At 40.0% G+C, this 23,621-nt stretch overlaps 1 protein-coding gene across 4 annotated transcripts in view; it reads left to right on the top strand.

Annotated features, from left to right (window-relative positions):
• The window catches only part of DPP4 (dipeptidyl peptidase 4), a 77,116-nt gene extending 53,495 nt beyond the window's left edge, over positions 1-23,621 (top strand). For all 4 annotated transcript variants that reach the window (XM_082464987.1, XM_082464986.1, XM_082464985.1 and 1 more), the window contains exons 19-26: positions 1,807-1,876; positions 4,393-4,587; positions 6,955-7,009; positions 7,639-7,738; positions 10,483-10,547; positions 20,488-20,560; positions 20,825-20,898; positions 22,506-23,621. In XM_082464987.1, the coding sequence (XP_082321113.1) occupies positions 1,807-1,876; positions 4,393-4,587; positions 6,955-7,009; positions 7,639-7,738; positions 10,483-10,547; positions 20,488-20,560; positions 20,825-20,898; positions 22,506-22,607 (734 nt within the window). In that variant the 3' untranslated portion in view covers positions 22,608-23,621. The remainder of the gene's footprint in view (positions 1-1,806; positions 1,877-4,392; positions 4,588-6,954; positions 7,010-7,638; positions 7,739-10,482; positions 10,548-20,487; positions 20,561-20,824; positions 20,899-22,505) is intronic.

Raw genomic sequence — 23,621 nt, 5'->3', positions numbered from 1 at the left:
AAATAACTTGTATTAAAAAAAATAGGGTTGGCTATAAAATGTTGAAACTTCAGTCTCAGGACAGAAATCTTGAATTTTTCCTAACCTCCTCCCCGTGATAGGCCCTGGCCTGGTGGCCTGATCATGGGTTATGTTCAGGGACGACTAAGAACAAGGGGTTTCTTTGAGTAGGAAATCTTGTAATTTTGTTGTTGTCGTTTTTATTTGTTTGCTTGCCTTTTCTATTAAGGGCTAACAACTCACAGGGGAGGGGGAATCCATCAGGATTGATTTATTTTAGATTCTTTTTAAAATATAGGATAATAATGGAAGAAACTCAGGTCATCCAATTTTAAATGGCAGGAAAAGCACAGAGAGTAGAGGGTACTTTTGAAGAAGAGCTTAGAGCAGTGCTACTGAAACTGCAGGTGCTTATGGATCACCTGGGACCTTATTAAAATGCATATTTGGAGCCAGCAAGTCAGGGTAGGCCCAGGATTCTAAGTTTGTAATAAGCTCCTATGTGATGCCAATGCTGCTGGACCTTGAATCTGGCTTGACTGGCAAGCGCTTAGAGTTCTGGAGAGAGTCCTGGAGAGCTACCTGGACCGCCTGGTACAGAAGGTGTTGAATATTAAGATGTGACATATTAAATATTAGGATGTGACACGCCCCACCCCCCAAAGGAGAGACTGTGCATCTTCGAAAAGATAGGAAGTGAAACACTCCCAATCAACTAGTGCTGATTCAAACAAAGGGGAGATCAAGTGCTGACTTTGGCATATTTATTAAAAACATCATTATCAACTGATAGTTTGACATTCTACTCAAATATAATAAAGATTAAAACTTTTGTTCTCATAAGCACATTTAATCAGAAGGCATAAAATAACCAGCAAAATACAAATTGAAGAAAAATCTATCTACATAGAGATTTTACTCTTAAACTTTTATTTTTTCCTCAACTAAAATAATTATAATAAAAAACAAAAGAAAGATAAACATAAGGAAGAACAGCTCTAGAGATAAGGATTTTTTTTCCCAGGTTAGATCTACTGAAGCTGGAAATAATCTTATTAAAATATGAAACAACTCTCTTTCTTTCTCGCGCTCTCTTTTTTTTTTTTTTTTTTTTTTTTAAAGATTAGTCTAACTAATTAGCCTGAATTTGGGAGCAAAAGTAACCGATTTATTATTTAGGAACAAATTTTATTAAACTGATGTTAAATCAAGCACAGAGAATTAAACAGACCTGCACAGGATCGTACAGAACAGTTTGCCCCACATAAACCTGATTTCATTCTGTGAAACACAGAGCTGAAAATGGGAACTCAGCTTTACAGTCTGGGATGGCAAGAAGAATTACAAAAATGTTATTAAATCAGAATTTTAAGATAGAGTTAAGGCCAACTAAAAATCCTAAACATCTTCAAAGAAATTCAAGAAGAGGAAAACATTTTGGAGGAAAACTTAGAACATAAGCCATAAACAAACTAGATAAGTAGATCAGATGCCAAAGAACAGAATCATATAAACAAAACATCAGCAATTCTAAGATGCCCTTTTATTTTACAAGGCACCAATGTATTTAATAGATCCATTAGAAACAACTTTATTGTTTTAAACTTAAACTAGTATTTTAACCTGAAAGAGAATATTTTTATATCTGAAAAACGTGCTGAATCAAATCGGTTCAGTTTCTTTTTCTATTCTAATTTAACAAATTGCTAAACTCTACATGTTACTTATCACTGACAAAGATAAGGAACCGAAATCATGTGCTAATAAGTGTTCTTAATTCACTAATTAACCTTTCTGTTTGTTTAGAATTCTGGTATCAGATGATCTTGCCTCCTCATTTTGATAAATCCAAGAAATATCCTCTGCTAATAGATGTGTAAGTATCCAAGATAAGGGAATAATTTAGAAGTTAATGATTGTACATCTTTTGCCCGGTGCAGCTTACTGAAAAATAGAGCCAAATGCATCCTTTCTCTCTTCCTGAATCATTGTAGAGCAGTTTTAATATTTCTTCTTCCATTCTGCAATCGCAAATCCAAACCTGTGTTTTCTACCATCTTTCTAATGGAGAAGGTAGACACTCTTCTTCTATCACAATGGCATATGGAGTTTGTTTTGATTTCCGCCCCCCCCCCGAACCCCAAGGGAATTCCAAAGAGATTCTCAAGTCCCCACGTTCATCCTTACTTCACGGACATTTTAACAAGCAATAGATGGGTATTAACAGTCTTCACAGTTTCCTTATCTCCAAGTTTGCCCAAACATCTCCCATTGGTAGCCTTTAATTCATTCCAATGTCAGGTTTCTCTTTCTTTAGTTCCTGAAATATGCCTGGTATTTTCCATTCCCTTTTTGGTGAAGAGAAGATGTGATACAGGAAAGTATTCATTATAATTCAAACTTCTCCAAGTCCTAGAGAAAGTTCTGAAATCACAAGTCTTTGAGCAGTAAATATGAGCTCATGTGAGGTCTAAATATGGCATCTTTGTAAAATATTTTTGATAATTACTAGGAATATATTTTACTTCAATCTTTCCAAAATTGCCCTGACCTCACACATAATGCCACAATGCCACTCTTCCTGTCCCAACTTGCCTCATTTCCTTTATTCAAAACAAAACAAACCAACAAAAGTGCTGGGTGCCTGCTGCATGCTAGGTAATTTGCCTTATTTTGTCCACACAGCAAGCCGATATGGTAAGTTCTGTTGGGCCCATTATACAGAAAGGAAAACTGAAAACTCAGGGATACTTTCCTGTTGCTACTAACAAAAAAAAAAAAAGAAGGGATACAGATACTAGCATCAGACACAGCCTTGCTCCACTGTGTTTACAGTTCCATGTAAACCAAACATAAAAGCTCAAAGAAAGAGAAAGAGGTATTTTAAACTTCCAGATATGCTATTTGATTCTCATTACACTAATTTAGTCAAGTTTTGACTACAGTAGCACTCACTTGCTTTGGGCCTTAGCCCCAATACTAAATAACAAGGATCCTTTACCTTTAAAAAAGAGTGATATTTTGACACAAGCGTTTGTTAAAAAAAAAAAAAAAGTGATATTTTTATATTCTTGGACTCCCCAGTAAGTAATGACTAGATCTCCCCTTCATTAGGAAAGTTAAAAAAATATGGTAAATTTGGTGCCCATTCTTTTCAGTGATTTTCCTCTTCGTTTTCGTATATGTCTAAATCTTTGTTTTCTATTTTTAAAAATAATGTTGTTTAATCTTACAGGGTTAGGTTACTTGATATATAGTTAATATTAAGGGAAGCTATTACTCTACCAAATATATGAACCTTGAAAGGACCAAGGCATTTCACATGTTAAAAAATGTTTACTTGCCCAAGAAATTCATGAATGCCTTCTTCTTTTTAAAGTTAGAATGTTGCAAAATCTAGTGTAAAATTAAAGTCATATAATATTTTGTTTAAAACTAAAGTTGTTTTGACTGCCATCCCTCAGGAAAGGGAGGAAAATGTTAGCAAAGTGGTCCAAGCAGGACTTGTCCAGTCCTGTGGAGGAGAGAGTGAGCAGATGAATGGGAGAGACGGGCTGGGGAGGGAAGACTTATCGGAGAAGATCTGGGTCCAGGAGTCCTGTAGGTGGTGCAAAGAAGACGTATTTACATGAGATCCAATGAGCTGTAGGGAGTGTCTCTTGATTAACAAATGGAAATGAGAGGGCTTGATGGAGATTGTACACACAGCTGTGTATGGATAAGTTATAGCCTATATGAAGAATGCAACTACGAGGGAGTTAAACTCGTTAATAAATAGAATGCCAAACGGTATACCCATCTTCCAGTATAGTCTTTTTCTTTCTCCTCTGAAGTTTTAAGGAATGGTGTTCGTTCATACTTTGGCCCATTCCACAGTGCCTTGTGGAGCCTTAGTCAGCAGCGCTGTGCTGGGCACTGCGGCACGTGCAGTGCATATCCTACAGCAGCCAAAGTCCTTCAGGAAGCTCCAACCAAGGAAACTTGTAGTCTAGAAATGTTTGTAAGCTCAGTCAGAAAGATATATTCAAAGCTGTATTTATTGTCATCCTCATGGTTTTTTCATAACACAACTCCCCTATCCCAATTATTGGAATTTTTACTTCTTTGATCACCAAGATATATACGACTTAGAAACTGTTGGCCTGTGAAGTCTGTGTTTGATAACAGTCTTCAAAGATAAAACTGATGGGCCTCTTTGGAGGAAACACACAGCCATTATAGTCATGTTGCCAAGTTTTAGAGGACCCATTGTGGACACCCCTGGTGGCTGGCACGATTTCAGGCTCGTGCACAGGAAGACGTACACTTCCGGGCCACAGGGGATAGAAATGCAAGCGCTCCTCATTTGCTTCAGGAAAACCACAAAGGCTAACAGTTTGGGATTTTTCACAGGTATGCAGGCCCCTGTAGTCAAAAAGCAGATGCTGTCTTCAGACTCAACTGGGCTACTTACCTTGCAAGCACAGAAAACATTATAGTAGCTAGCTTTGATGGCAGAGGAAGTGGTTACCAAGGAGATAAGATCATGCACGCAATCAACAGAAGACTGGGAACATTTGAAGTTGAAGATCAAATTGAAGCAACCAGGTGAGTGACTAGGAGGTGAATTCAAAGGTCATTTGATTTCTTTCTCCCTCCATTTATATTTTAAAGTTATGAAGTGTAAAGAATTTAAAGTGTCCTGGGATGAATCTTTCATTCTTGGGCTGGATTTTTAGTGAAGATGTTATGTTTAGACTTAGAAAGAGAGTTGACATATGTGCTACCACCTTCTAGGAGTTGGGACTCAGAATTCATCAAACACATGGACAAACTGAGGGATAAATGTACCCCTGAGTAAACATCTAACTAAACAAGCAAGCCACCCCTGTAGTCAAGGATAAGTAGAGGAGTTTGGTGTACATTTACCTTGGACAAGGGTGACAGCTATGAAGTCCTAGGAATGGCTCCTACATTCTGCTGAGTGAGGGTTACTCCCTCAATTTGGGAAAGTTGTGGAACACGACCGTTGTCACTCACAATTATAAGGGCTTCGTTAAGGATGAATGACATCAGTTATGAGACTATAAATAGATGTGATATGGCTTAAGAAAGATTTTAGCCATGAATGATGGTTACCTTGGAATGCACATGTAACATGCAATGTTTTACCTGCATTCTCATTGAAGCTGCACAGCAACCCTGAGAGGTGGGTGTTCATACCTTACACTTCAGGTAAAGAAATGGAGGCTCTTAGGTTAGGTAATTTGCCAAGACTGGTCAGGATCTGAAACTAGGTCTCCCTCCAACTTACATTCAATTGCATTCAACTGGTAAATGGGAAATGTAGTCTTTGAGTTTCTATAACCAACTGCATAGATGTCTGGAAAGCAAAGTAAGTTAGTGATTTTAAATAATGTTATGAAACCATCAACTAGGAAATGGAGAAAAATTGTGAATGATTAAATGGATGGAGGAAAACGCCTTTAAAAAAAGGAACAACCAAAGAGGAGAGAAGATGACAATTTATTAAGTATCCCTAAGTCTGTTACATCAAAGATAATGATTAGCTATCATCCTTGAAAGTAAAAAAAAAAAAGATTAGATAAGAGAGAGGATAAATTGGTTCAGGAGTGAGGCTTTGATATTTTACAAACACATTTTCATTTATCCAGATTGGTCCTCTGTGAGAGAGGGCATGATTTCCAGGTCTTCTCAAGTCTAAAATGATAGAATTGTGTTATCCACAATCTACAACTCCGTTTAAAAAGTAATGAGCAGCTGCTTTTCAGCAACTAAAAGGAACTAAACACAACAACACAGATGAATCTCACAGACTGTTGAGTGAAAGAAGCCAGGAACAAAAGTGTATGTCCTGCATGACCCAATTTATATTGGTACAAATTCAGGTGACATTTTTATGTAATCCAATAAAAGGAAGACATTTCTTTTTTTCTTCTTTCAAAGAGAGAAATGACACAGAGGCATCTGGGTGATAGTAATGCCCTATATTTTGGTTCAAGGTATGCTCACTCTGTAAAGATTTACCAGCTTGTACAGGCATGATTTGGTGCACATTTCTGTACATATGTGTTCTAAGTTTAAAAAGTTTGCGTGGAGTGGATAATGAGTTGAAAACTATTTACATTGAATTTTTTCTAATATTGCTTAACTCAGGGCAGTCTAAGACATATATCATCCATTGAAAACAAAGATTTTTAAAGTCACATATAAGTCAATGCAAGGGTCCCCTTCCTCCCTTGACACTACAAAGTTAAGGGCCCCATTTACTAGATTTTTTTTTTAAAGTAAACAAATTGCCTTTTGATGTAAGGCTAAGATTAAGAAATAGACGCAAAGAACCTTTTTCTCCTTTCTTTACCTGGATTCCAATCCTGAACACAATTTAGTGACAAAAAGACTTCTTAATCCATCAAGGAAAAATTGCTTCTTATTTAATAGCGCTGACTAACTAATCAACACCCATCATAAGAAGGGATGTATTTAGAGAATGGTGTTTAAGTTCTCAGGTAGGGGGCCCAGAGACATTTCTAAGCCCTACCCAGATGTTCTACACACCTCTATACTTCTCCATTGCAGGGACAGCCTCTCTCAAACTGTAAAACATCTGGAGAGATTTAAATTCAATTATGTAAAGAAAAGTGCATCTGGGCTGCAAATTTTTATATAAAGCTGTGAAAAAAACAGCCAGGATTTGTTTTCTGTGAAACACACACACACACACACACATTTTTGATGGACTCCAACACAAGTACACCTTGTTCATCTGGCTCTTAAGTTAAAAATGATAGACATCGATCTCAGGTGTTTATTTGATTGCTGGCAGCAATTAATCTTTGTTTCTAATAGAATGAAATAGAGAACAAATGGCAGGGTTTCTCACATTTGTGCAGTTATCTTAGTTTTCTATACACAGTGTGATACTAATTCGTGGACTTGTTCCATGTATTTTAGACAATTTTCAAAAATGGGATTTGTGGATGACAAACGGATTGCAATTTGGGGCTGGGTGAGTAGTTTGGCTGATGAATCTGTACGCCTTCCTTAGTGAATATAACCCAGAGCAGGATAATTTACTTTTGTTTGTACATATTTGGAGGTGAAAATCATGTCAATCATTTCAATCTAAGAAGGTCCAATGTCTTAAGGTTTCTGGGCAATGAGTCCCCCCAGGCTTATACTTTTGTTTATTACAATGGGATAGGGAGGTGAGGAAGGGAGAAAAAGAGGAAAGGAGAGAAAGAGGGATAAAGGGAAAGAAGGATAGAAGGAGAGAGGGAAGGAGGGAGACTTTTTCTCATGGGTCCAAGTCAGTAAAGATTTAGTGTTTATTGCTTTTTGGGTTTTGGGAGGTTTTTTTTGGTTTTGGTTTTGGTTTGTTTTTTGTCTTCAATTAGTACTGCCCAGCAAATTTTCAATACTTTCCCCCTTACACCTACCAGGAAGAGGGACCAGGGCTCTGAAAGTGTAGTCTTTAGATACTACCCAACTAAGGCCAATTTAAACCTTCTCTACCATGCTTTCTATCTCGAAAGAGGCACAGTATATAAAGATGTGAGAAATGTGGAAACTGCGACTTGCTTACCATATGTCCTTAATTCCTTTACCTCCATAAAAATAACTGTTTCCATTTCTTAGTCATATGGAGGGTATGTAACCTCAATGGTCCTGGGAGCAGGAAGTGGCGTGTTCAAGTGTGGAATAGCCGTGGCACCCGTGTCAAAGTGGGAATACTATGGTAAGTGATCACTCCCAGGTACAGAGTTACTGAGTGTGAACCTTCACATTCCAATGACAAAACCATTCCTTTTTGAGTTTCAGTGTTTCTACAGTGAATAAACTGATTCACCTTAGAAGTACTTTATGGATACCTGTAATGAAACAGTCTCACTTATTCTGCCATTGTGAAATGTTAGATGGTAGTAAATGCTATCTACACGTTTAGTTACCAACCAATTCTGTTTTCTAAATGTCTTATCAACAAATTCAGTTTTCCACATTTTAAAACATCCCCAATGCTACAATTCTTTAGATAAACCCTTCCTTCTTTTTATTCTAACTTGAGTTTGAAGCTTCACATATTAGACCAATTAGAGAAGTATGTTATCTCTTTCCCTTCAGGTAAAAGTCAAATATAAGTAGGACTTTGGGTGGAAAGAAGAGACTAGGGCAGGGGAATTCCTGGGGGTTTTGTTTCCACTGTCTCTGAGTAGGTGAAAGCCACTCTAGAATATCCTGTTCACTGCTGAGAAAGTATTGTTCTATCATACACATGTAAGGTATAATTCCCAAGTGGGAGCGGGTAAGCAGTGAAACACTAGGTAGGGGGGAAGAGCCAGAGGTGGTGAGAAGATGAATTATTTTCCTGTATCTCTTCCTACCCCACCTCAAGTCCTTTATTCAGTATAAGGATAGAATCATTCATAATGAATATGCTCATTAAATATTTAATGTCCTAATATATCGTAGTACCAGTCCTGTGGAAAACTCTTCTTTAAAGCCTCTCCAAGTCAAGAGAAGCCAATGTGTAAAAGAGACAACCCTGCCTTTTAGTTAAATAAAAATTGGAGAACATAGTTAGGATTGATCCTCACACAATAGATTTGTCTTCATATAATACTTTCCTGCTTAATATTAATTGTTCTATTGGAAGGCTTGTTTTTGGAGACCTCTGGTGGTCAATAAAGTAATAGAAACAATCTTTGTGAGTTTGGAACTACATAATGGTAAGAAGAGAACTTTATTAAACGTATGAGGACCAACCTAACACTTGGGAACTTTCTGGAATTCTTATATATGTGCAAATTTGAACAATATTACTCAAAAATCAAATTGAAGGAGTACATAAGTGGTATTGCGAGACGTACTTCTAAAAGTTTACAACCACAACACTAAGCATTTTTTAAATAGTATTTTTAAAATTTGAGACCTTCTTACACATGTAAACCTGGTTAGCATAATAAGAAAGGGGTATTATGTTCTAGGACAAGAAGAATTGTAGCTGTTTGGGGAAAATTTTATTTTGCCCTTAAAAGCTATTCCCCCCCCCCCATTAAATGTATAACCTAAGTTATTCATATTTAAATGTTAAAAGATGAGCATTTTAGGAAAATCTTATATTTTAAAAGTGTACTTTAAGATACTATATTTTCTATATTAGTGTCCTCTAGATATGTAAAATTGCTTGTAGTCTGTATTCACTTTAATCAAAATGATAAAATATTGCTGCTACTCATTTTGGAGGAAAATATTTTGATTTCCATAGGAAAAGCATGAGCAATACACATGGAACAACTAACACTGGTTATCAATGTAGTTTTTAATCTCCAATGCCAGTCATTCACAAAGGGTTAGGATGTTGTTTAAGCTTGTTATTTTGATGATATATCCTTCTAAATAATTAATTAAATCAATATTGAAATTCCAGTACAATTATAGTGAAATTCAAGCCATTAACCTATATAGCACAATGGAAACATATTATACTTATTTATTTACTGTAACCTGGTCATGTTTCAAAAACAGTTATTTCAGATTTTTAAAGTTATATTGGAATTCAGCCACAGTAAATTTTCTCACTGATATTTTAGGAAATATATATATATACACACACACACACATATATATATATATATATATATATATATATATATGTATATACACACACACATACATTTGATATATGATTTAATTTTTTTTAATTAGGTCAAAAATATGTTTAAATATCCCAAATAACCAAACCCACAATGCATACGTTTTTCTGCCATATCTATAGATAAAACAGCTTACGTCACTTCAGCACAGATACTAATGTAATCTGTTTCTCAATACTCAACAGTTATAACATCAGAATGGAGGCCTCATCACAAAATGAGAGAAAACAGATGTTTAACTTGCATTATGATGGAGTAGCTGAGCCGTTATAGGGTTTTACAGCAAATAAATGATAACTGAATTCTTTCCTTTCGATCTGTCTCCCCCCCACCAAAAAACAATATATGATTTAAGTAAGCAACCAGTAATTGAAAATTATGAGGAGTTTCCAGTAGGAAAGAGAGTATCCTAAAGTAGAGCATATACTGACTGATGTCAGGACCAAGAAATTCAAGACAATTGAGACATTAACTGACTTGCTAATCAAGATCTTTGAGAGGGTCAGATGATAATGTAGAGTCCTTATCACTTAGCACTTCCCATCTGACTTTTCTGCAGGCGGGCTGTTGATTGGGTTTTAGATCACCTGGTTTGATCTCCCTCTGCCCTCACAGGAAGGGCTAAAGGAAATGGGCTATAGGGCTGAGTATGGAAAGGCAGGAGTCTGGCTGCTTTAACAAGCCAAGTAGAGATGATCTGGAGGAGATACTTCTGAGGGTAACACTGTAGACCTTTGCACAAGTAAAGAATATGAAAGCATATAAAGTAACCCAAAAAAAGGGAAAAAAGTTTTTATTGTATGAGTTTATTTTCTTTTCTCCATCACAGATTCAGTGTACACAGAACGTTACATGGGTCTTCCAACTCCAGAAGACAACCTTGACCATTACAGGGTAAGAGATGGTGAACTAGATCCATTTTATAACCTATTTATAAGTGGTATAAGAACATTTTTAAGTGTATCCATTCCAGAAAATATATATCTTTTATTTCCAATGAAATTCTTGTTAAAAAGAAATAACACAGGTGGTTTAGAGATACTCCAATAGCTTCCCGTACTATATTCTGCATAATTACAGCCTTTATCGTATGCTATATAGGTCACAATATGCGTTCATTTGGAAATACAAAGCAACACCAGATAATTACTTTAATTATAAAAATTTCAGTTCAGAAAACATGTCAAATTCAACGTATTCCTTTAGAGCCCAGAAGACTCTCTAAACCTTTAACTACATATTAAAATTTCTTATGGTATTATCATAATTAAGTTGTATGTACAAGCCTACAATTTTCTAATTCATAGCCAAATATGTACAGTTTTTTTCACACAAGATTTGAGTAAAGCAGGTGAGGTGTAGGTACAGGAGGGTAATACTCTGAAAAGCCCTTGAATCCAAATTACTGAATAGCATCCGCAGGCTGGTTGCCTGATGGAAGAGCCAGTGGGCAGGTTGCTGTGCAGATGGGCTGTAGCATCTGAAATATGGTCTGGGTGTAGCCATCATTGGCGGCCCCCGTGTGCTAGTGTGGGTGCCACCGCAAAGCCAGGGCCCTCTCTTTGGTGGCAGCCTGCTGCAGCTGGAAGTGTCAGCCAAAGTACTAAGGACCCTTCCAGCACATTGCCCCCCAACCAGAAAAAAAACACAACTTTCCTGATTCTGTCGTGTAAACTGAAAACCCTGAAACGTACAGATGACAAGGTCAATCATCTTATGTTTACATTCTCCGGAGGATATTCAAAACTCCTCCCAGGATAAAAATAAAACAATGACCCATACAATTTAAGACCACAGTTTCTCCTCATCTGTGCCACGGCTCTCAATGCTTGGGCTTCCTATTCATACATCGCTCTGAGCCATATTTGTACATTTTTGTAAGCTGTCATCATTATTATGGGTTCTGAAGCCATTTGATCAAAGCACAAGAAAATGCAAATAAAACTTCTAGTTTTGCAAGATATGTACAGACAGTTTCATTTTACCTCTTCCTTTCAGTTTTATTTAGCAAGGCTTGTGGGGGAGGGGCGGGGAGGTGTATGCGTGTGTTTGTGCCTGGGTGTGTGTGTGTTTTCATCTCTGTTTTTCAGTCAAGATAGAAAAGTAACAACCTGTAAAGTGTGATGTACCAATCATCTTCCACTACAAAGCAGTCCCGTAATGAGGTTGTCCTTATTTCTGCTGAGTGTCCCACATGATACTTTGGACTCAGTTTTTCCCATTCTTTCTCCTCCACATCCAATAAGCTGCTTTAGACATCCTTTCCCTACTCCATAACCACATTGCTGCTGTCACATGACTACCTCCTTTTACAACAGTAACCCCACGGGTCCCCCCTTAGCTTATCTTTCTGCACTCCAGCCTGTACCACACAGAGGTATGAGGTTAACCCTCACCCACAACACTTTCATGGACTTTTCCTGTACAAACTAGTCCAGCCCTCATTCTTTAACCAGGTGTTCAACACCTTTCTGAGAATGGCCCAGGCTACCTGGAATGTTCACTGTTCTCTGAATATTTCTGGGCCTTTCCCTTTTGTGCCTTTGTCCTCTGTTCCTCGACCTGGAATGTCATTCCCCCTCTGTCTTCATCCACTAGGAAACTTGTCCTGCTCGCCCAGAAGACTAGCATTCTCTCTTGACTCCCATGACATTTTCCTTGTATATCTTTAATCCTCAATTTATCCATCTTGGACCCATAGTTAGTTTGTACTCCTTTTCCCCCTCTGCGGTATTATTAGTCATTCAAGGCTTTGCTCAACCTTGTATTCTTTGGATCACCCAGTATGAAATAGAAACCTTAAAACCTTTTTGGATTTAATTTTAAAACTTTTTTGAAGGGAAACATTGTTATAAAAATTATATGTCTCCATCATTGCTCTCACTTTACAGCTGGAATTTTCTTGCTAGTGACCCCACCGGGATCCCTCCTGTAGTGTGTCATATTTGGGGCATGGCTAAAGGGTGTTCTCAAATATCCTAAAGTACTAAAAACTCCCAAAACATCAGAGGTGTACTGCCCGGGACCCTCATCCTGACTCTAGAACCTGCTGGATGCTGAGTCAAAAGTTCATTTTAAAAATCCCATTTTGAAAGTCTTTGAACCTAGAAGCACAGGATCAAGTCTAAACCTTGACATCCGAAGAAGTCCGTGGCACCTACCCTACTGCACTTCAAGAACATCAGCCAACAGCGTGTTTCCTCTTCAACCAGCCCTCCCCCTAGAGGATAATTAGTTTTAATCTGCCATGTCAACCTGTATCTTTCTCCAGATTTTCCCATAGGCTCCTCATTCCCACACCCATCCCCCTCTTCTCCAACTCTACCCCCCGCTGAGGTGGCCATTTTCATCTCTCCCCTTAGATGTTCTCTGCATGAGGTAGTCATGTAAATAGAAGTCACTTCCTCCTACCGATGGCAATACACGAACACTGGGAGCACAAAGTCACTGTCTCACTTCACTGCACAGATGGCACCCGAGGACTGTTTAATCCTTCCACGCCAGGAGTCGGGTTTTCTTGGCACAAAATTCATTGCTGGCAATGGACACATTAAAACTGCCAGTACCAGGGAGCTAAAGGTTCCCAATGTGTTACTCAGAGGAATTATTTGGGTGGGCGACAGTTAAGGTGGGTAGGAGAAAGTGAGGCAAATGCATTCACTGTATTGTTTCCGCCCTGTAAGTTGCATCCTCAGAAAGTGGAGAACTGAATCTAAGTACCTATATTTGGTGCACAGCAGGCTTTAGAATAAAGCTGCCTTCCTTTGTTTTTTAAATGAGCCTGTGCTTTTGTCTCTGGCAGGAATACATTCAAAGATTCTATTTTCCTCCAAGGCCCCAGCTGCCCCTCTGGACCCCTGTCTTCTTTTACTTCTCTTTCCCAGGTTGTTTTTATTTCCTCCCTTTCTCTCTCCTTCTCTCCCTCCCTCCTTCTGCCCTCTTGGAAAAGACAAAGGAGACAATTCTTTACTGGCTTTCGCTTCTTTGTGCATTTCCGTAGGTCAGGAGGAAATATTTTGAAAATGAGTCCCACGTAGTCTAGACTATTGACTTTCTTCAGCACATCCAGGATAGGAATGATCGAAGTGTGTTTTAAGCAAGGTCCTGTGATCGTTGTACACCTTTTCAGCTATAGAATCATTATCAGTAGCCCGAATTACAGCCTTTGGAAGAGAATGTAATTTTTAATAAAATTCAAATGAGGAGAGGATTCATCTTTAAGTCATTGATGACCCAGATTTGAAAGAATTTAGACAAGCACACCAAGAGAAGCACATTTTGTGAAATAAAGGTCCTACTTACTACTTAGGAAAGGAAGTTGAAGGAGCCATTTATATACGCAAATGGAACAGGCAGGGATGTCATGTATAGTTGTTCAGCTTGTGCACTGCTGGAAGCTAGTCTATGCTTCATTCTCTAAGGCGTGCACCTCTGGGGCTGCATCCAACCGGAGGAAGTGCCTTTTCTTATTCTCACAAAGCTGCCATATAAATTAGGAGACCCTGGGACTAAGGCTTGGACCCAATGCAATGACACAAACAGTGACTCCATAAGACTCTTTTTGTAGATAGTCAGCTACCCACTGCCGAGTGGCAGGGCAGGAGCACGTTTAAAGGATACCGGGGACTCAAAGAGGAAGGAAGCTGTTCATCTCCCTGAAACTCCAAGAAGCTGGTCCCAGAAGCTCTAAGTAGGCAGGCAGAGTGGAGGGATGACAGTGTAGCTAATAAGCAGTATAAGCAGATTCACTGCCGTGAGTCTCAGTCCGATTCTCAGTCCACAGCCGACAGAAATGGCAACAGATTTGAGCAAAAGAATCAGATAGACAATGAGACACCCCTCACCCCCAATAGCGATAAGCAGATAGCAACCGTGGTCCCACCTTGAGGAGGGGGGTTCCTGACTAACATTGATGAATGGTCTCTCTATGGTCAATCACAGGTCTTTTAGTCAAACCTGTAAAAAAATATATTAACACGTGGTAGACTTTCATTCACCCATTCAAGGTGCCTGGTGTTTTAGCTGTTCAGAAGTTGATTACCTTGTTGGTGAGACAAAACATACAGGCACAATTTTTGAAGAGGAATAAAAGAGAGTAGTCATAAAGCATGAACTTGAACATGACATAGTGCCCAGTATGTATGGAAAAGACTAGTGGTTCCAAATTGTGACTCTGGAGCCCCAGGAATTCTGTGCCTTCTGAGCATGTAGGGAGGGAAGGAAAGTGGCTGAGAAGTTAGGGTTTCACCTCCCCCCACTCCTCTCAACCAGGGGGGATCTGGTTTCATTTATTTCATTCATTTTTTTAATTCACGTAATAAGTGCTTGCTTCTATGGCCAGACACTGTTCTGAGCTCTTTCCGTGGGTTATTAGGTTCAGTTCTCCCTCAGATTCTCTGAGATAAGTGCTCTAATTTTCTCCATTTTATTGACCCAGAAACGGAGGCACAAAAAGTTATATAAGATGTAGCTACTGAGGGGTAGGAAAGGGAGAGGGCACTTATCTGGAGCCAGTTAAGGAAGACTTCTGGGAGATGCAGCAGAATAGCGTAGGTGCTCTCCACAGGCTGCCAGAGGGACCGACGAGGCAGAGGAGCACGGTAGACACACGAGTGGCAGCAGGCAGAGCTGGTTTTCTGGGGATCTGTGAAGCAGGTTGGATGAACCGAGGGATAACACAGAGCAGGGATGTGGGAGGAGCTGGCCAAATGGTGGCTAATAAGGCAGCATGGGAGACCAGGCAGGGAATGGACTTACAGAGAGCCGTGTCAGATCAAGGGCAAGAGAAACGGGGCCCAAGTCCTGAGCCTCGTTGCCAAGAGAAGAGGGCAGCCTGGAACACACAGAAGGGACTGATTTAACTTGTAGAGGAGATTTATTTTGCATTTTGCTCAGAATTTGATAGGCTTTTGGCAAGTGTACGAAACAGTCATAGATTTGGCAGTCTTCTGCTAGCAGATTTGAAATGTTCAATCCTTAAGAACTGCTGCATCGTTAGGTTATGCAAAACAGGGTGCAATTTTGTAAATATGCCATCTTGTACTGATTTGACATTTGTTCTATTATCCTAGAATATGCCAAAGGGAGAGAGACCTTCAGATTTAAGCCAAACCTTAACTTGTTTGTTGAGTGCTGATAAAATGTTGACTGCTGTGTGATCTTTAAAGAAGCCAGTGTTGCTGGGTGAGGCCTGAGGTAGGGCCCCCTGTAGGCGGATGGGAGCTCTTTCCTTGGCATCTCACCGGTACAGTTGTTTGATGGATACGGACAAGTAAGACATCTGATGCGGTGGGTTGAATTAATTTTTCCTTAAACATTTTCTGTGACCTCTGGTGTGGCATTAATGGTGCTTCCCCAAACAGCCTCACTTAATATTATTTATGAGGCTTTGGTCACAAGTGGGAGAATGCACAGAGCAAGTCAGTACACTCGGGGTACTGTCTCACTGAAGCAATAGGGCGTCCATTACACCTGTGGCTGTTTGCTTTTTCTACCAGAGCTTGGAAATGACAATGCGATGTTTGGCTGTGAAGTGAAGGGACACTACAATATGATGTTAAGAGGCACGGACTTTTGAGTTTGACCTGTGCTAAAATTCTGTTTCCACCACCTATTAGCCAGGAGAGGTTACTAAACCTCTCTGAACCTCTGTTTCCTCATCTGAATAATGGGGAGAATCAGAGCTACCTCATGGGGTTATTGACAGGATTAAACGAGACACCTATGCCTGCCATGAAATAAGCTTACAAAAACATGGAAGCTGCCACCATTATTCTCAGGAAGCAAACTGTCCGTATGGTTCCTGGATGGCGCAAGGGGTAGCTTAAAAATTGTCAGACCTTCTGTTTCTCACAGTACTTCCCCACTCTTATCAGCTCTCTCCTTTATTTCAAAAATACAAAGATTTATTTGCTGGAAGGTAACTGAGGAACCAGCCTGATCCAACGAGCAGCTACAGATGGTTCTTCTTGGGGCTTGAAGGAAAAGCTCCTCGCAGAGATGCTGTGCACCAGCACTGCCACTGGACCAATCCTCCCCACTTCACTTTGCCAGGCTGTTGCTGGCAGCGGGGCTCTCCGGAAGTTTCTAGCCTCGGGAGAGTGCCAACTGCACCACCATTGCATCCTTGCCCATTTATCACTCTAAACTTCCTTTTTAGGAGCTGGTGACAGACTATTCGGCTTCTAACTTAGTCATCCATTTCCTTTTTTATTTCTGTTTCCATCGATAGGCAAATGGGGATTATCCTGTTTTGGTGGGTTGAAATAGCACCATTGAATTATTTCTGGTCATTAATTCTCCCTTAACTTAGTGCATGCATTTCTTTCACTGACTCTGGCTGCCTTTCATGGGTTAAAGTGTGCCGTACAGCGGACTGTCAAGAGTCCCTCTCAATTGAGAAGCCAGGACGCTCAGGCTAGTAGGGAACGATGGGTGGTTCCAGAGGCAAGGTGACACAGCTGCATCTTTCCAGGAGGGCAAAATGTTCCCGGGAGCCTGAGAGCCTTGAAATGGGTGTGTGCCTGAGGCTGCCTGGCTCCCATGCACTGAGAGGTCCCTCTTGACGCAACTCCCAGCGAGCAGGGGGACGTGTGCATTGGAAATGACACACTTCTCTTGTGGTTGCAGGGGGAAGCTTTTGTTTTATTTTTCCCTTGCTGCATTAAAGTATTTGTCTTTCTTTCTTTGTAGTGTAATATTGTTAATGTAAAACAATTTGCATCATGACACTTTTATCACAGTTTTCGTCTTTTTCTCAGTATGTTGCATTTCTCACCATGTCTAGTTCATCACAGCTACAGTGTGTACATCACAACATTTATCTTAGGCTCAGGGTTTTACTTGTTTATAAAAATTGTCTTCTTTCAGCCTGTATTCACTCCATTTAAGAAAAAAAAGGCAGCCAGAAACTGTTTTGGTCCAAACTCCAGGAGTTATCACATTCCTTGCTAACTGTCCTGCGTATTTATATGTCTCCTAACTATTACTCTATGTTTCAGTGACATTTCTCAGTCTCATGGCTCAGGGAGGTTGTGGAGCGGCTTTTGCTGTGCACTCTGCCACGCAAGGAAGGCCCGAGAGGCTTTTGGAGGGGAGGGGAGGTCACACAGCTGGATATTTGGGCCACGTGTAGGTGCTGAAGTTGACTATCTTTGGCAAGCGAAGAGCTGGGTTTCTTGTGGGGAGAAACAAGGTGGAGGAGACAGCCGTGTAGCCGCAGAAAGGATGGTGCAGGAGGACTCGGACGAGGGCGCCGGCTCTGGGGCTCAGACTGGCAGTGTTCACGGTTGGTGAGTCAGCCCCAGCCTCTGCTGTCGCCAGCTTTGAATCCTACACTGGCCTTTTGGGAGATTGATTTTGACCCTTTCCTCTCTCCAGGGCAGGACATCGCTCAGGGTTCTGTTGCTTCATTAGGCTCTGCATCAACCACACAGTCCAAAACGCCTCACAAGTCTCGAAGGTCTGTGCGAGCCAGCTCTCTTCCAATGAATTCACTCTAAGAAGGCATGAGAACGCAGGGGGCAAAGGACACCCAGTGTGTTTGTGCACTGCAAATCCCAGAGCAGTTCAGTAACAATTTCTTTCTCCCTGTATCTTTGCTGGAAGAATTTGGATGGATGCTCAAATTCCATCATGAGCAGCTTGGAATTTTAGTGGAGACTCAGTGCAGCATAGGAGGTAAAAGATGTTCTGCCATCAGACCTTGTGTCCAGCTCCGACTTCTTCCTGATGTAACCTGGTGTACTTTATTGTCTCCGTGTAGAAGTGGGATTGCTATAGACCTATCTTGCAGGAATGTCATGAGGATTAAATAGAGCAGTGCTTTTATAAATCCTTTAAGATACTTAGCAGAGTGGCTGGCGCAGAGTACACAATAAGTATCAGCTCTTATTACTAATGGCATGGTGTATGGGTTGAAAGAGGGCAAAACATATCTTGGTAAATTTCAGAATGAGAATATTTTATTCCACCTCCCCTAGCTGTTCCCACTTGCCTCTGCAAAACTAGGACCGAACATAGTGAAGAGTACAATATAAGTGCCTACATTTCTTTTGTTTATTCCTTTAATTGATATTTAGCTCTCTATTAAATGCTCAGGATAGAGTAATGAACAATATAAATTCCTTTTCTCATGAATCTTATTGTTTAGTTGGGTATATGACAAATAAATATTGATCGACTTGAAAAAATGAATGAATGGATGGAAGAATGAATGGAGTATAATGTTGGGATGGATGGATGGATGGATGGATGGATGGATTCATCTGGGACATCTCACCAGATAACACGTTTCTTAAAGTAAAATAGAAGTGCGACTTTTAATGAGTCCTAGGTGTTTATTCTGAAAGTTTGTGGGTAAATTCTCAATTTGGGTCAGAAATGCCATATGGTCAGGACAAGTGGGACCCAGCCTGCACAGGAGTGGGAGGGCCTTTGCTCTAAGCTTTCCAGGAGAAGATCACCTTGACAGCCTCAGTCAACACAAATATGTTGGGTGACTTTGTCCTGAAAGTTGTAGACAGAACGTCCTTTTTCCAGAAACACTGTGTCACACCATCCTCACATCACCGTAATTTAACCTTAAAAAAAGCCATGTCTCTTGATTTCTATTTCAGTGAGAGCAAGAGGAGTTAATCTTCCTCCCATTTCAAAGAAAACAACACTCAGCAGCATGTCTCTAGGTACACAGCTCTCTGATATTGAAGCTGGGGCTAGAATACAAACGTTCGGACCTTAGCCCCATCCCCTTCCAGCCAGACTTTCAGGGTTCCCATCAAAATATTAAGCTGATGTTAGCTACAAAGATATCTGTAAAACACAAACCTTGCCTCTCATAAAGTTGCCTTTGATTCACCAAGATGCTGCAGGAGGAGCTGGCTGATTTTAAACCCACAGGGAGGCTAGTGGCCCTTGCTCTGCCCAGCAATAGAAGCAGAGTCCGGCTCACCCCTTCCCAAAGTTGCTACAATGTCTACGACATTCTTACCTTCACCCCAACTCTGCAAACATCTCCAAATTAAGGTCAGATGACTAGTTCTATACTTTCAAAGTTTTCCACCAAAGACTCCACCCTCATTCTAGAAGTCCTACCTGTGCAAGGTCATGAAACAGCCTTCAAAAAGCTGACCTCCCGGTTTTTTCTCCTAATTCCCTGGCTTGATCCAAAAGCAGCACTTTCCCCGAAGCAGAATGAGGCAGACAACAACCACCCACTGATTTTCTAAGGCCGTACTTGATCTTTTTCACCCCTTTCCCCTCCCATATGTTACATTTGCCTAGGTTTTAAACATCTGTTCCAAAAGAGGTAATACTTGCTTCTCATTCAGAGCCTAGCAATGTGGACCAAAGTTCATATGACATATTGCAGAGTATGTTTAGTTGCAAATGCTATGTACAGGCTCTTTGAAATGTAGCATGTATGGCACCATGTGACACATGGTTGCCATGGCAATACACTTTTTGGCTGAACTACAGCATAAGCCCATGGAACATACATTGCTAATATGAGACTCTGCCCTGTGCTAATGCATAGGACACAGCCAATCTGGGATCTGGGACCCGAGGGGTTTCGCATGCAGCCTGGGGGGCAGATGCCCTCTTCTGCATGTGCAGGGAAGATGTGGCATCCTCCCTTTCCGGTCCTGTCTCACAGGGACAGGGCATGCTGTACATTCTGCCATGCATGGAGACAGCATTTGCTTGAATATCGGTTTGCTATATTTTGTATCAAAGGGGGCCCCAGCTGAAAACATTTTATTTTGTAAACTGAAGTGAAAAATCAGTTTATGGCAGATCTTTTTTTGAATAATGACATTCTTTTTCCCAATTCCAGAATTCAACAGTCATGAGCAGAGCTGAAAATTTTAAACAAGTTGAGTACCTCCTTATTCATGGAACAGCAGATGGTGAGTTTCAGTTAATTAGACTTTTTAGTATCACAGACAGGTTTGCAATTTCACTACTGACAAAACAAAAGCATGAGGGGCAAGACTGTTACATTTACTTCAATAAAACAGTGTTGCTTTCCACAACTCACTTGTCTTGGCCTAAATGGGATGCTGAATCCTAGAACTTCAAACAGTCCCTTTCTTCTTGTGCCTTTCCCACCCTTCCTACCAGAAAAGTGGAGCGGCTTTTAGTTACTTTATGTTTCCTTTCTCTCCCTGCAGATAACGTTCACTTCCAGCAGTCAGCTCAGATCTCCAAAGCCCTGGTGGATGCTGGAGTGGATTTCCAGTCGATGGTATAGCAAAACTTCCTGCAAGGGGAGGGAACTTCCTGGTGGGTTCCGGTTCCCCTCTTGGAACTACTTCTCCTCACAGAGGTTCCAGGAGACGGGGACGGAAGCAAAAGGAGTCTTATTTTTCCAATGAGAAGTTGAAGAAGTGATATCCTTGAGTCATAAAGAGAGTCATGTTCAATATCATACAGTTGGGGGTTGAGAAGCACAATATTGCATATCCTGAGAGAGTCAAAACCCTGGTCCTGTGATTGTCCCGTCTCTCCCTATTTTGATCAAAATGTAATCACTTACCCAGTGAACGTGTGGCAGAGTAATTCTAAAGTGAAACCAGCATGATAATAGCTCAGGTCAAATATGCAAATCCATCTCTAGTATGTGTTTCTAGCCCTTCTAACAACAGTGCGGTATCAGTAATCAGTGCGCTTCCGTTTTTGCAACTTCCATGTTATCTTTTGTTGAACACCACAGCTTATAAACAATTAGGCTGGTTTTATAAAGTCGGAAATGGCTAGAGCTGTTGTTGCCTATTCAGAGGATGTTTCTAGGTATTAAGTCAAATTCATTTTACGCACTAGACCTTTTCAGATTAAGAAGAAAAAAAGATTATATATATGTGTGTGTTGCACTAAATATTTTTGTGTTAAGTCCTTTCTTGTCTGTATTAGCTTAAAAAGCCTGCTTTCCCTCACTCTCTTTTAACAGACACACTTTGCTCCGTGCTCAGTTCAAACAGCACCTACTGTATAAAAGTGGGACAGTCATTTGATACCACAAAACCTGGCATATATTTTTGGGGTTAGATTCTTATGTGGTTGAGGTGTATCCTTCCACTGTTCAAAGAAAAGACGTGATACTTTAAGCCATTTTTGAAAGTTAATTTATGTCTCCATAATATATGTTTTCCTGGCAGTGACTTCCCACTCGTTTCACGTGGTGGGATGAGTTGATAAATTTTTGCCTCAGGTCATCAACTCATCCTACATAAATGTCAGAATGCAGATAAGAGATTCCAGTGAAATTCCAGTGAAAAAGTGTTTGCAAATAATACATTTGACTTTTGACTTCATATGTTATGCTAAACATTTATATGGAATATTGAAATAGATTTTTTTCTAGTGCCTTAGTGATATATATTAGGAAAAATTGCTTTCTAAAAATTCATTTATTTTAATAGTTTATCTTACTGCAGTGTAGGAGAAATTTAACAGTTGATAACACTTAATTAAAGTGGGCTTTACAGGATAAACATTCCCTCCTATGCATGATGTGTTTCTAAGTGTCCTTTGAGTCAAATTTGAAAATGGACTTGGCTATTTTAATTATACATATCCTTAAAGCACTATGCAGTGAAGCCAAATTCACAGTGAGTTGTCTCAGCACCTGCAAAGGACGATCAGAGACTCCTGCAGGACAGAACTACATGCCCTGGAAAAGCTCTGGGAGGAAATGAGAAACCCTCTTTGATCACATTTCAGTTTATAAACTGATTGAAGAATTAAAACATCCTGTGTTATTCCATGTATGCTCATGAGAACTCACTTGGGTTAAAAAAAAAAAAAAAAAGACAACTGACTTCCTAACTCTGACCTTTCTTTTTCTCTCTCCAGTGGTATACAGATGAAGACCATGGGATCGCCAGCAGCACAGCACACCAACACATATACACCCACATGAGCCACTTCCTAAAGCAATGCTTCTCTCTACCTTAGCCCCTTGGAACAGCATGCCATTTAAAGCTTCTGAAAAGCCACTTTTGCTCTCATTATCTCAAAACTGCACCATCAAGATGATGATGTTAAAAAAGTACACTCAAATCAAGAAATGTTAAGGTTACCTTTGTTCCCAAATTTCATTATCTATAACCCGAAGTAGGGACTTCTGTCTTCGCAACAGATTATTACCTTACGGAAGTTTGAATTATTCAGTCTGGTTTTGTTTATTATTTAAAATCACTTCCATATCAGTTAGTGAAACAACAATTAAGAATTGTTTTCATGGGAGCTTTGCAGAGGTTCCCTGGGCAGCATTTTTTTCTAACTGGACTAGACTTGTTCTCTTCTTGGAAGGAATGACAGGATGTGGGCCGTGATGTCACCGAGGCAGGGGTAAGAAAAGAGGGGGTAGGGAAAGAAGCTGGCGAGGCTGTGAACCCCAGTCCAAGCCTGCTGACCCAACCAGGCTGCTATCAGCTCCTCAAAGAGCTGTTCACAGCCAGACTGGCACAGTTTTCTGAGAAAGACTATTCAAACAGTCTCAGGAAATCATATATGCAAAAGCACTGACTTCTGAATAAAACCACAGCAGTTGAATAGACTCCAAAGAAATGAGAGAGAAACTGCCAACAATGCAGGGCCCCCAGGTGCCAGTTATGGCTATAGGTGCTACAAAAACACAGCAAGGGTGATGGGAAAGCATTGTAAATGTGCTTTAAAAATACTGATGTTTCCTAGTGAGAGAGGCAGCTTGGAACGGAGATGTGAACACATCAGCTTGCCCTGTTAAGAGATGAAAATATTTGTATTGCAAATCCTAACTTGAAGGAGTCTTTGCATCAGTTTTTCTTATTTCATGTCTTTGAGCATCTAATTAAAAGAATATTTTAACTTCCTTGGACTTGTTTTTAAAAATTGAAAATTAGCTACAAATGTATGTAATATGATTCCCATTCTACATACGGTGGAATTTCTCCTGGTCAGTAATAAATGTGCCTTCATTTTTTCAGA

The sequence above is a fragment of the Balaenoptera physalus genome (assembly GCF_965194825.1).
Source record: "Balaenoptera physalus genome assembly, chromosome: 6".
Taxonomy (NCBI): domain Eukaryota; kingdom Metazoa; phylum Chordata; class Mammalia; order Artiodactyla; family Balaenopteridae; genus Balaenoptera; species Balaenoptera physalus.
This window is presented reverse-complemented; position numbering and strand designations above follow the sequence as displayed.